At 51.0% G+C, this 12996-nt stretch overlaps 1 protein-coding gene across 2 annotated transcripts; it reads left to right on the top strand.

Annotated features, from left to right (window-relative positions):
* The first annotated feature begins 5427 nt into the window (after positions 1–5427).
* Positions 5428–12892, top strand: PRRT3 (proline rich transmembrane protein 3). Of its 2 annotated transcripts, none has more exons than XM_059390280.1 (4): positions 5428–5624; positions 8739–9819; positions 10032–10187; positions 10772–12892. In XM_059390280.1, the coding sequence occupies exons 2-4, from the start codon at positions 8796–8798 to the stop codon at positions 12529–12531; spliced, it is 2940 nt and encodes a 979-aa protein (XP_059246263.1). In that variant the 5' UTR covers positions 5428–5624; positions 8739–8795; the 3' UTR covers positions 12532–12892. The 2 variants fall into 2 exon arrangements, with proteins under 2 accessions (XP_059246263.1, XP_059246262.1); XM_059390279.1 differs by lacking the exon at positions 5428–5624 and adding an exon at positions 5631–5789.
* Positions 12893–12996: the final 104 nt, after the last annotated feature.

Raw genomic sequence — 12996 nt, 5'->3', positions numbered from 1 at the left:
CTTCCTCCTCTCTCTCTGCCTGCCTCTCTGCCTACTTGTGATCTCTGTCTGTCAAATAAATAAATAAAATCTTTAAAAAAAAAGATTTTATTTATTTATTTGACAGAGAGAGATCACAAGTAGGCAGAGAGAAGAGAAAGAGAGAGAGAGAAGGAAGCAGGCTCCCCGCTGAGCAGAGAGCCCAATGTGGGACTTCATCTCAGGACCCTGAGATCACAACCTGAGCCTAAGGCAGAGGCTTAACCCACTGAGCCACCCAGGTGCCCTTTTTTTGTTGTTTTGTTTTAAGATTTTATTTATTTATTTGACAGAGAGAAAGATCACAAGTAGGCAGAGAGGCAGGCAGAAAGAGAGGGGGAGGCAGGCTCCCTGCTAAGCAGAGAGCCCGATGTGGGACTTGATCTCAGGACCCTGAAATCATGACCTGAGCCCAAGGCAGAGGCTTAACCCACTGAGCCACCCAGGCACCCCAAATAAGGAATTTTTAAAACATAACCCATCATCCTACCTAATCAGTCATTCTTCAGTATGTTCTAAGGCCCAGTCATGTTCAAATTTCCTATTATCTTAAAATGTCTCTGGTTGGCTTGTTTGAATGAGGATCCCCAAAAGACACTGACACGACATTGGATTGCTACATCTCTTAAATCTCTTTTAAACAGGTTCCCTGCACTACCACCCATTTTTCAAGCCACTTATTCTCTGTGGAATTCTGTGAGTCTTTTTGAAAGTATTCTTATCTTGATGGGAAATCAAATCCTTAGATTGTTTTTCATTTCAAGAAAAGATTAAGGAGACTGAATTAGTGACAGATGAACAGAAAATTAAATGAATAAAAAACCAAGGATTACCCCAGGAGAAAAGAGAACCTCTAGCAAAGGAATTGTAATCACAGTACACATCTTGAGTCAGGCTGACTCACCGTTTTACGGTTCTAGTGTTGTAAATGCAGATTAATGATATACACCAAAGCAGTACAGAAAAATGTGGAAATGCAGAAAGCTGAATCTTCATATTCCTCGGTGGTGATCAATATGTAAAAATCTAAAACCGAAAAAAAAATTGACATGAGCCGTACAAGTCTGGCACTTAGATAATAGATATAAGAATCAGAAGAAATAATCAGAAGTACCAGAATGAGTTAAAAGGAATTGGAAGTGAGAGGGAAGTTGGTTTTAAAGTATGTACCAGATTATCAGATTTACTAACACAAAAAGTATCCTTTTAAAAGGTTCATTTAGGGGCACCTGAGTGGTTCAGGTGGCGAAACATCTGCCTTCAGCTCAGGTCATTATCCTAGGGTCCTGGGATCAAGCCCTGCATCAAGCCTGCTTCTCCCTCTCCCTCTGCCTGCTGCTCCCCCTGTGCTCTGTCTCTGTCAAATAAATAAACAAAATCTTAAAAATAAATAAATAAATAATAAATAAATAAAAGGTGCATTCAGCCAATATCCATGCAGGTTAACATCTGAGAAAGAACGTGTTAAAATCCACTGAACGTGGCTCAGTGGATTAAGCCTCTGCCTTCGGCTCAGGTCATGATCTCAGGGTCCTGGAATAGAGCCCGTGTTAGGCTCTCTGCTCAGCAGGGACCCTGCTGCCCCTCTCTCTCTGCCTGCCTCTCTGCCTACTTGCGATCTCTCTCTGCCAAATAAATAAAATCTTAGGAAAAAATTCCAGGAACGCTTGAGACTTAATTGGGCAAGTTTAGTGAAAAAGTCTAATGCTCTACCCACCCCGTCCCAGTACGGGACAGCAGGCACAGAACAGAGAAGGTTCACCAGGCTGCACCCTCTCCCACCTGTTCTGTCTTTTGTTTCTTTGCTCGTGCCTGCCAGGGACCAGCCAGAATGAAAATGCCAGCCAGCTGTCCTGGGCATTGTCTAGACAGGAGGCTTCATCATTGCCAGCCACAGCGCCTTTGTCTTTTCCTTCTCTCTCCCCTTCCTTGGGTCCTCCCAATGTACTTTTGGGTGGGAGCTCTCGACAACTCCCAAACCCTGTTGAAGTCCTTTCAAAAGAGAATCCAAGTTGGAGGCCTATATTCATAGACTCAAACTCCTAACACAGTCCAGCTTTGTTCATCTCCCCATCTCCCCTCTCTGAGATACTTCCTCAGGGGCGGGATGGTGCCATCGGTATTAAGGGTGCTGGTTCTAAAGTCAGACTTAGAGCTTGGCCTCTTATTTGCTGTGTGACCTTGAAGAAATTACTTAAGCTCTCTGAGCTTCAGTTTGCCACCTGTAAAGTGGACAGCATAATAATACATAGGTTGTTGTGAGGACTTAAAAAGAATAATGCGTGTAATAAGGTGTGTAGCACAGCCCCTGACCAACTAAGTGCTTCGTAGATGGAGCCATTGATCATCGCCCTTGTGCTTAAATCATCCCCCACCCATCACTGGCCTCCCAGAGTCTCCAGACTTATGCTGGCAGCTCCTATTGGAGCTCCCCACCTATACCTGGCACTCCATGTTCCCCACTTATATTCACCTCCAACCCCAGCCAGTCTCCTCTTTCCAGAGGATCAGCTTTCATCTTGGCCTCTGGCCAAAGGGATCATAATCTCTCTTGCCTTTGTTTGAAATCTCAAAACCCCTACCAGTCCATGGTTGGGAAACACAATGGGATTGGGACTCCTGCGTCTAAAGACAGCAAGCAGGGAGCAGCCAGATGATCCTCTGGACTGGAGGGCTGGGCACTGTCAGGTCAGTAAGACTTTGCAGGGATGAATGGGCCAGCTCTGAGCCTGCTGAGGGAATCTCAGCATCTCCAACGAAGTCTCACCAGAGAGTTCACAGGAGGCAATAAGAGGAGGGACCTGGACCCCTCAGCTTCGGTAGTGGACCCCTAGAGCTACCCTCCCTACAAGACTACCCATGAGGGAGAAGACATCAGTTCCTCAAAGGAAATTAGGGTGCTACCAGGAAGAGAAATGGACCTTGGACAATGCTAAAAAAAAAAAAATGCCAGTTATCTATTATATATAGAACCAGGATCCAGATGACATCCCACAAGATCAGAATAACTGACTAGATCTAATAAGAGAAAAAAAACAAGAAACAAATGTTGAGCCCTACACTGAGGGTCAAGAAACCAAATGCATACAAAGAGGTGAGGAAGACATAATAGATGGATACTGGGCAACACAAGGATGCAGCTGCCAGAATCATTAATTCAGTGTGAGGCCATATTAACGGAGGAGAATCTAAGAAGGGGAGGTGAAAGTCCAGCTTTGTTCCCAACTGGGTTCAGTTACAAGAATTACACTTTATCTTTTTAAATATCTACTTATTTATTTTAGAGAAAGAGAACATGAGCAGGAGGGACAGAGTGAGAGGCAGAGAGAGAGAGAGAGAAAATGAATCAGCCTCTATGCTGAGCCCAGGGGCCCAACATAGGGCTGAATCTCACCACCTTGAGATCACAACCCGAGTTGAAACCAGAAGTCAGACACCTAATGGACTGAGCCACCCAGGTCCCCCTTCAAGAGTTATGCTTTAAAGAGGATATTGTTGACCAGGTAAGAAGCCAACAGAGGAGAGATGTCACAATGGCGAGAGCGCAGAATCCTGTCCTTTGAGGAAAGGTTGAAAGAACCAGGAGGGTTTTGCCTGAAGGGAGAAGATTCTAGAGAAATGAGAGGTGCCTTTATAATTCTGAAGGGGTTCCCACAAAGAAAACAGTGGAGCTGGTCAGATGATTAGGTGAACTGGGAAAAGCCCGGTCCTTCTCCTAGAGTCAGAAAAGCTGGATTCAGGCTCTGAACACAATTCACACTGCAGCATGTCAGACACAGCTGAGGGCTGAGGGTTGCTCTTCTGTGAGACCCAGAGGTAGAGAGGGAGGGAAATCTCTGCTCAACCTTAGCAAGAATTTTCTTTCTTTTTAAAATGATATTTATCATTCCTGTCTCTGATCCTAAAAGAAATACATAGTTGTGTAGAATATTGGTAAACAGAAAAGCAAAATTAGATAAAAATCACATCAACCACTATTTACCTTTTAATAATTAGGAATAGGATGGATAGGTAGGAAGGTATATAGATGACAGGTAGATAGATAGATAGATATTAACAAAAATGTGATCATACGAATAATTATCTGAGAGAATTTAGAGAATCACCATGTAAAGATGTATGTATAGGTATGTAGATATGTTTATTGCAATATTGTTTCTAGTAGGAACAAAAATAGCTGTCACCCCAGCTATACCCCCTTCAGTAGGAGAATCTGGGAACGTGAGTAAATGACAGTGCATCCACACCATGTGGCACTGTGCGGCTAGCTGGAGGAAAAGGCTGGAGCTTATATGTGTGTATACCCTTCAGAATGTTTCCAACATACATTGCTTAAGGCAAGAAAAAAAAAAGTTATAGAAAAATATGCATAGTATGATCCCATTTTTGTGAAAAGAAAGACATGCACATGTATGTTTTTAAATAAAAGAAACAATATGCTAATGGTGGGCACACCTGGGGAGACCGACTTGAAGAAGCCAAGAGTAAGAGAATGAATGTGTTCTTTGAACATTTCTGTGTTCCTTATCTTGGGACAACCAGCATACATCATTTTTATATCAAATAACTGAAATTTAAATAAATAAGCAACAATCAACCCTGGAAATTTCTCCATGGCATTAAAGATTTTACATCATATTAAGCGACCACATGTATTCCTTCTGTAGATTTCTCTTAATGTTTATTGAACCCAATGCTGGACATGGAGTATATCACAAGCTGTCCAAAGAGGGACCAGAGACATTTGAGTGTCTATCTGGCCTGAAAATGTGCAGACTCATGGGTCTAACCATACCTTAGGTAGGAAATTATCTGATAGGTACACTAGTGCTTGTGCATGAAGAGGTCTATGCAGGAATGGTCCCTGCCTTATTATTCCTGCTAGCAAGAGGCTAGTAACAATCTACATGTTCAACCTCAGGACTGGATCAATAAAAAATTATAGGCTGACTATATGCTTCAGTTCTCAACAGCATATATAAGAAACGAGATGGATCTGTAGAACTTTATATGGAAAATGTGCCAGGATATATTTCACAGTGAAGAGAAAAAAGGCAAGTTTCAGAACAGTATGTACAGTGTGATCTCATTTCTATTTAAAATGTATATGTGACTGTGCATTGAAAAAGATCTGAAGCTACCTCTGAAGCTAACAAAAAAAAATTTTTTTAAAAGGAAAAGAAAAAGATCTGAAGGATAAATAGCAAACTGTAGGAAGGATTTACCCATAGGTGTGTAAGTATCCCTGTAAGAATACAGGTATATAGATATAAAGGAAGTGAGCTCCACGTCCCACGGGGTGTGCAAAATGGGATTGGCTGTCCCTTATTCAGGGAGGCTGCGGAAGGGATTTCCAAAATGCTCGGTGGTACCTCAGTTTCCTCTTAGCCCTGAGAATCTCTGAGAGAGGGGAGGTCAGGACTGGGACAAGAATCCACCCCTAAGGGGAAAGGGTTAAGTGGGGATGGTGTTCCTGTGGGCGGGCTCCGCGATCGGCAGCGCCGAGCTCTGTTAGCCAAGTCTGAGCATCTCCGAGGATGCGGCGCAACGAGCGGCTGCAGGGACGCGCGCAAGGTGAACGCGGGGGCGGCCGGCGCGGCGCCCAGGTGAGGAGCTGGCCCAGGGAGGGGGCGATGGCAGGGCCCCGGCAGGGAGCGTGGCCTGCAGCCCCCTTTCTGGGCACGAGCGGCAGAGCCTGCACCATCGCCCACCCCCACCCGGGACACTGCGGGAAGGCGCGGAGCCAGGGGAGAGGAGCCGGAGGAGGAGAGGTAACCCGAGCTGGACCAGCTCCCGAGGCTGCCCTGCGGCGGCCCTCGCCCTGCCCCCAGGCCGGCCTCTCCCCAGTCCCTAGGGCAGGGAGATACCCCCTATCCCTCACCCCACAAAAATCTCAAAAAATGTCTCCTGTAGGAGGAACCTAGGTCTGGTCAGCCCCCTCCTTGTCCACAGATGCCTAAATTTCGTTTGAATTGCGGCTGGCGAGCAGATGGCATATGCTTATCATTGAAGGCCTAACTCAAGTGCCTCCTCTGAAAAGCTTTTGGACCCCCATGTTCAAAATGAGCCGTTGCCGGTTTCACAACCCCTGGTGTGGTCATTCGCTGGCTGTGTGACCTTGGGCGATTTGCTACACCCCTCTGAACCTCCCCTTCTTCCCCTCTGAAATGGTAATACCCACACCTGCTTGTGTTGGGAGGGTTGGATGAGATGGAGGACATGCAGCTAATCTTAGCGCAGGAGCCTCAGTGGGTGAGTGCTCAACACAGGAGCACTGTTCTCTGTGGGTCCCCAGCACCTAGTTTGGGCTAGGAGTAGGGCATGGGGTTCAGCCAATGTTTGAGAAATGAAACTAACAAGACCTCAAGGCAGAATCTAAACTCAGTTTCTGAATGGGTTTAAGGAATCTTTGAACTCCCTGAAATTGTTCACAACCTTGGATGAACCAGGACATTTCCAGGAGAGAGCCCCTGGAGTTTCCACTGGATTCTCAAGGTGTAGGTGAGGCACCAAGGATGAGAAGCCAGGGAACTCTGGGCATACCTGCTTCCCAGAGAGGAAGGGAGCAGGGCCTCTGCCCCTAAACGCACCCAGGCCTCTCCTCTCTCACAGTTGATGTGCTCCTGCCCGCTGTCTCCTAGCTATCGGGTCCCTTCCTGCCTCCCTGGCTTAACTAGGAGCTCTCAGGAAGAGGAACCTTTAAGGGATATCTATGCAGGGCCAGGCATACGCAGGGGCTGAAGACAAGAAATAAATATGCTGCTGCAGCCTCTGAGATGCCCCAGGTCCGGGGAGGAGACAGGAGATTACATTCTGTGACCAGGATGATGGGAAAGGGTAGAGGGGGTGTCAGGGAAAGAAATGTCTAAGCTGTAAAGAGCCACCATCATATCTCACGCGGATTTTCTCTCCCCCTTTTACAAATTTTATTTATTTATTTTATTTGGAGGCGAGAGTGCATGTGCGCCAGTGGGGCAGAAGGAGAGGGAGAGAATCTCAAGCAGGTTCTAGTGTCAGGATGGGTCCCAACGTGGGGCTCGATCTCATGCCCTGTGATCATAACCTGAGCCAAAGCCAAGAGTTAGATGTGCTTAACCAGCTAAGCCACCCAGGCGCCCCTCACCCCTTTTAAAACAGCGGGCTTGATGCTTGTATTGGTTTCCTGTGATACTTGGGATAAAATCCAGGTGCCTCATTCTGGTTTACAAGACCCCTTGTGATCTAGCCCTACCTTTCTGAATTTATCTCCCTCTGCTATGTTCTCCTTCATTTGCTATACTCCAGCCACACTAGCCTTTTCATTTCTTGAGTTCACTCATACATTTTGCATCAGGGCCTTAGCACTTTCTGTTCCTTTGCCAAATACTTTCCCCCCATATCTTCAAACGGCTGGCACTTTCTTCTCATTCAGCATCTAGCTTAAATGTTACCTCAAAGGCCTCCTGCTACCCACTGTGTAAATTAGCCCCCCATCTGCCTATCTCTTAACCCTGTTTTATTTTCTTCACAGCTCACCTTATTTAAAACTATTCATTGTCTGTCTCTTACCCCAAAATGCCAGCTCTGTGAGGGCAGGCATCTCGTCGATCTGTTCACTGCTTTTAATCCCCCAGGCCGACCACTATGTGTTCAAATTATTTGTTGATGTAGTTAAGGGGGCTGGTGGGGAAAAAAAGCTTTCTGGACAAAGGGAAAAGGCGTTAATGCTTATTAAACTTATTAAACTCCTCTTATGGGCCTGGCCTATAATGTGTTTTGTTAGGTGAGTCTTGTAAGAGCTCCCTTGACTTAGGTACCCATTTTACTGATAGAAAAACCACAATTTGGAGAGGTGAAGTTAAGTCACCCAGGAAATGGCAAAGCTGGGATTTAAACCCAGATCCCTCTGTCCCTCTCCCTCTCCACCTCTCTGATATTTGAGCCAGGCCTTCTAGAATAGGATTTCATAGGGCATCTGGGTGGTTCAGTCAGTTAAGCATCTGCCTTCAGCTCAGGTCATGATCCCAGGGTCCTGGGATTGAGCCCCACATCATGGTTCCTGCTCAGCGGGGAGTCTGCTTCTCCGTTTCCCTCTGCTCCACCCCCTGCCTGGGCTCTTTTGCACACACTCTCTCTCTCTCTCTCTGTCAAATAAATAATAAAATAAAATCTTTGAAAGAAGTAGGATTTCAGGGGCGCCTGGGTGGCTCAGTGGGTTAAGCCTCTGCCTTCATCTCGGGTCATGATCTCAGGGTCCTGGGATCAAGTCCCACATCGGGATCTCTGCTTCAGCAGGAAGCCTGCTTCCCCCTCTCTCTCTGCCTACTTGTGATTTCTCTCTGTCAAACAAATAAATAAAATCTTTAAAAAAAAGAAGTAGGATTTCAGCAAGTGAAGGAGGAGAGGGCATTCCAGGCTTAAATAGCAGGAGCAAAGGACTGGGGCACTGAAGAGTCCAATGGGATAGATAAGCAGCCTGCTGTGGCCTTGGAAGACTAGGAGAGGAACTTACATTCTTTCCTGAGGGTAGTGGAAGCCATTGAAGGTTTTGAAGTAGGGCAAGTGGCATGACCAGAGATGCAGTTTTAAAAGGTCACTCTGGGCAGCATGAATAGGTTGAACAGGAAGGGGCTGGAGAAGGGGGAGCTTTTCCGTGTCTCTCTTCTTTCTTTCCCACCATCCATCTTGGGGCAGCTATGGGCACTCCCAGTGTTCATATGTCATCCCCCTTCTTTTTTTAGGGTCATCCAGGGAGGACTGGAAGTTGAGTGTTCTAGGCCCAGGCATCAGAGTGGACCATGGCTCCCAGCCCATGGGGCCGTGGATGTGGCCCCCTGCTGCTGTTGCTGCTGCTGTCCCTGGGGGCTGGCCCTGCCCTGGGCCGGGGCCTTCCCAAGCCACTTGAGGACTCGGAACCACATCTGATCCCGGGAAACCACCCCCAGGGCCCTACAGGCACAGAGCCCCAGGCCCTCGACTTCCTCTGGGGAAAGTCCAGAGATGAGGACCCCTGGAACTCCAATGTTCCCCATGCCCCTGCTGAGGAAGCACCCGAGAAGCCAGCAGACTCTCCCCTTGGCCCAGCCTTGCATGGACCTAAAGCATCCCACAGGGCTCAGAGAGAAGGACTCCCAGTAACTGATGACCTCCAGATGGCTCGAGGGTCAAGTTCTCATGGCTGGACAGGACTGCCTGACTCACAGGAGCCTATAGAACAAGAAGCACCAGCTCCCCATCCAGTAGGCCTCCCCCATCTCACTTTCATCCCCATAACTCCCAGACTCCAACTTGGGATAGCCACAGTTCTTCCCTCCACAGAATCAGAGGAGCCTGGAGGCCAAGTGGAGCAACGACCACCTAGAGATGAGGGTCTGGTGGACAAAGCCAAGATCAGCATCTCAGAAATGCCCCCCTTAGACCACCAGGGCCCTCCGCACACTCTTGCTCCCCACTTGGGCACTACCAGGAGGCCAGTGCTAGAAGAACAGGGAAGAGGTGAGGACTTCCAGGAGGCAGCTCAAGGGCCCCTCTTCACCCAACAGGATCCTGAACTCCCTCATGTTGGCTTGGTATCCTCAGCTGAGGTGGTGTCCTCTCAGGAGCCTGGGTCCCAGCCAGACCTGGTATTGGCCAAAAGCCTTCCTCCTGCTGAGGGGCTGCCAGTGGAGCTCCCCAAGAAGACTGGAGGCGAAGAGACCTGGCAAGTCAGTCTTTCAAGTCCCTCGCCCAAACAGGCTGATCTTCCTGATGTTAGGGGCTCACCAAGACCCCAGCCCTCAGGTCCCCCTACCACAGAGACTCCTGATGGGCAGCCTAAGCCAGGTGGGTATCAAACTGAGGGTGATGAGCAGTGCTGGGAGGAGGCAGTGTTCCAGGGTAGCTGGATGGCCCAGTTTCTGTGTGACCTCTGGTCCCTCTTGGTAGCATTTTCCTCATTCTGCCAAATGAGGGTGATTGTGCCTCCCTTTTGGGGGCTCAGACTTCGGGGACCGAAGGAAGGTCAGACAAAGTAATGACTGCTTTTGTTGTTTCAGAGATAGCGGCAATGAATGAAGCAGACCCCATCTCCCCCCAGCGGGTGAGAGGAGCATTGGAGACCCCAGGTACCCCCAAGTCCCTCATTCCTGGCCCCTTGGACCCCGGCCCAGCTACAAATCGAACAGAGAGCCCTGTGGGGGCCCTGCAGCCAGGTGAGGTCATGGCTAGACTCTGGTAGGGAGTGGGTACTCTGTCTAATAACTAAAAACCTGTGTGAGGTATTTGGGAGGAGTGAATGGGCATGAACACCTGCTTAAAGGAACTCACCAGGACCTCCTTCAAAAAACTCAGGATAATAAACTAATGCTCATTGGGTACTCTGGGACAAGTCATTTGTCCTTTGGGGGCTAGAATATTCTTAAATGTGACTTGGATATATTTAGTGCAGTTTCTCCAACTCCTGCAAATCAGTGGAGATTTTTAAAAATTCCAATACCCAGGCACCATCGCAAGGAAATCTGATTCACTTGGTCTCCAGGTGATTCTAATGGGCAGCCAATGCTGAGAACTGCTGGTATTTTATTAGTAAGAGCGATAGGTCACATCATTTAACATTATTGGTGTTGGGCACTATGCTAAGGCCTTAATCCTGCCCACACCCCAATGAGGTAGGTGCTATTACCATCCCCATTTTATAGATGTGCTTAGAAAAGTTTAATAACTTGCCAACCACACTAGAGAATGTGGAAAATCAAAAAGCACTTTTCAAAGGGCTATTTTGATATTGTTATTTCAGATGAAGCCGAGGAGTGGCCGGGGCGCCCCCAAAGCCATCCCCCAGCACCCCCAGTCCAGGCCCCCTCAACGTCACGCCGGGGCCTCATTCGGGTTACCACGCAGCGCGCCCTGGGCCAGCCACCCCCTCCGGAGCCCTCAGCCAGCTCCGTACCATCAGCCCCAGCCACCAGCCCCCCCGCCAATGCTACCGCACCTCCTCTGCGCTGGGGTCCCCTCCGGCGGGTGCTGAGCTTTTCCTGGGAGCTGCACGTCTATGGGGTGGGGGTGCTCTTCCTCTTGCCCGCATTGTTGGCACTGGCCTCCCTGGCAGCCGCCCCTGCGGGGCCCCGGCTGGCTCTGGTGGCAGCGGTGCTGGTGCTCGTAGCATCCGGGCTTCGATCAGCCTACATGCTCGCCGACCCTTACGGCTCTCAGGCGCGGCTGGGCTTACGCGCCGGCCTGGTACTCTACAACCTGCCCTTCCCCTTGCTGCTCACTGCGCTGGCGGCCCTGACCCTGCTCGGTCTAGGCGTGGGGCTGCCCCAGCAGCTGCAGAACCCGCTCCTGCTGGGAGCGCTGGCGTTGGTGCACGGCGTGGGGTTGCTGACTACTGACTTGCTGTCGGTGCGGCCTGCGCTCAACCTCCTGGCTCAGGGCTTGTCGTGCGCCTGGGGCGCCACCGTGTCTCTGGGCACGCTCTGCCTTTGCCGTCGCCGCCTGCTGGACGGGCCTCGGGGCTGGGATGCCAGCCCGGGCCCGCGGCTGCTGGCCGTGGCTGGCGCGCTGGGGCTGCTGGCCAGTGGCTTGCAGCTGGCGGCCGCGCTCTGGCTATACCCAGGCCCAGGCCGGGTGGGTCGCTTTTCGTGGGCCTGGTGGGGTGTCCACTTCTGGCTGCGCCTGCTGGAGCTGACCTGGGCCCTGGCCCTGGCTCTGGCTGCTATGGCCGCCGCACGGCCCCGGCCGCCCACGGAGCACGCTTGCTGGGCTAAGTTGCTACGCCTGGCGTGCCCCACGCCCTCAGGCAAGAGCGAGGTGCCTGAGCGACCCAACAACTGCTATGCAGGGCCCAGTGGCCTCGGTGCAGGCAGCCTGGACATCAGCAAGAGTCTCATCCGCAACCCAGCGGAGGGCGGGCCGCCCGCCACGCCCAGTTCAGGCGCCTGGGGCTCGGCTGCGTCTTTGGGCCGAGGCCCCCAGGGTGGCCCGGGACTGTCCCGCAACAGCGTGGGGCCGGCGCCGTCGATGAGCGAGCTGGATCTGCGGCCGCCATCGCCCATCAACCTGAGCCGCAGCATCGACGCCGCGCTCTTTCGAGAGCACCTGGTGCGAGACAGCGTTTTCCGGCGCTGTGGCCTGCGCGGCCTGGCCTCCTCGCCGCCTGGGGGCGCGCTGCGGCCGCGGCGGGGCAGCCACCCCGACGCCGAGCTCGACGGCGCCGGCTCTTCTCTTATGCGGGGCCGCTGCCGGTCTCTCAGCGACGTGCGCGTGCGCGGCCCGGTCCCACCGCACGTCGCGGACGACCCTGAGGGGGCGCCCTCTCGCAGCTCCATGGACAGCTTTTCCCGGGGCTCGCTCAAGATCAGCTGGAACCCGTGGCGTCACGGGCTGTCATCGGTGGACAGTCTGCCCCTGGATGAGCTGCCCAGCACCGTGCAGCTGTTGCCTGCCCCAGCCCCAGCCCCACCCCCCGACCGGCCCGGGGAACCTCAGAGTGAGGTCCAGCCTCGCAGCAAGCCTGGGGACTCCCGCAGCGCCTCCAGTGACACCATTGAGCTCTGAGGGATCGAGGAATGCAGGACGAGGGCCCTACCCTCAATGGCCATAGGGCATGGCCCATTGGGACAGCTGAACATTTGAAAAACTGGCATTCCTGGGCTACCACCTGACAGTCACTTGAAAACAGTCGGGCATGAACCTACCCCCGTTTTTTTGTTTTTTGTTTTTTTTTCCCAACGGGTATTTTGCACAGAGGCTGTGACTTACGCGGAATACAGGGTGGACATGCATGGATTTGGGTGTGGGATATGGGGTCCAGTTACCCCCAGACACCCCTCCAGACTCCCCAGTGTGGAGAGATGAGGCTTGCTTGTCCAGACTGACTGTCCTCTTTGTGCCAAAGAAATAAACCCTTAGGAGTTGGCTTATGCCTCCCTCTGGCCATGCCAGGATCCTGTTAAGAGAGGAGGTAGCAGTCCCCGCCCCCCAGCAGTCCCGAATCCTGTGTATGTTGGGGAGGAGAGGACT

This window comes from Mustela nigripes, chromosome 2, assembly GCF_022355385.1.
Source record: "Mustela nigripes isolate SB6536 chromosome 2, MUSNIG.SB6536, whole genome shotgun sequence".
NCBI lineage: Eukaryota > Metazoa > Chordata > Mammalia > Carnivora > Mustelidae > Mustela > Mustela nigripes.
This window is presented reverse-complemented; position numbering and strand designations above follow the sequence as displayed.

Excerpts from the sequence above, each read along its gene's own strand:
- PRRT3 (XM_059390280.1), top strand. The coding sequence starts at position 8,796 with ATGGCTCCCAGCCCATGGGGCCGTGGATGTGGCCCCCTGCTGCTGTTG. Across the intron at positions 9,820-10,031 it reads TGATGGGCAGCCTAAGCCAG|AGATAGCGGCAATGAATGAA; the intron begins GTGGGTATCAAA and ends TTGTTGTTTCAG. Across the intron at positions 10,188-10,771 it reads TGTGGGGGCCCTGCAGCCAG|ATGAAGCCGAGGAGTGGCCG; the intron begins GTGAGGTCATGG and ends TTGTTATTTCAG.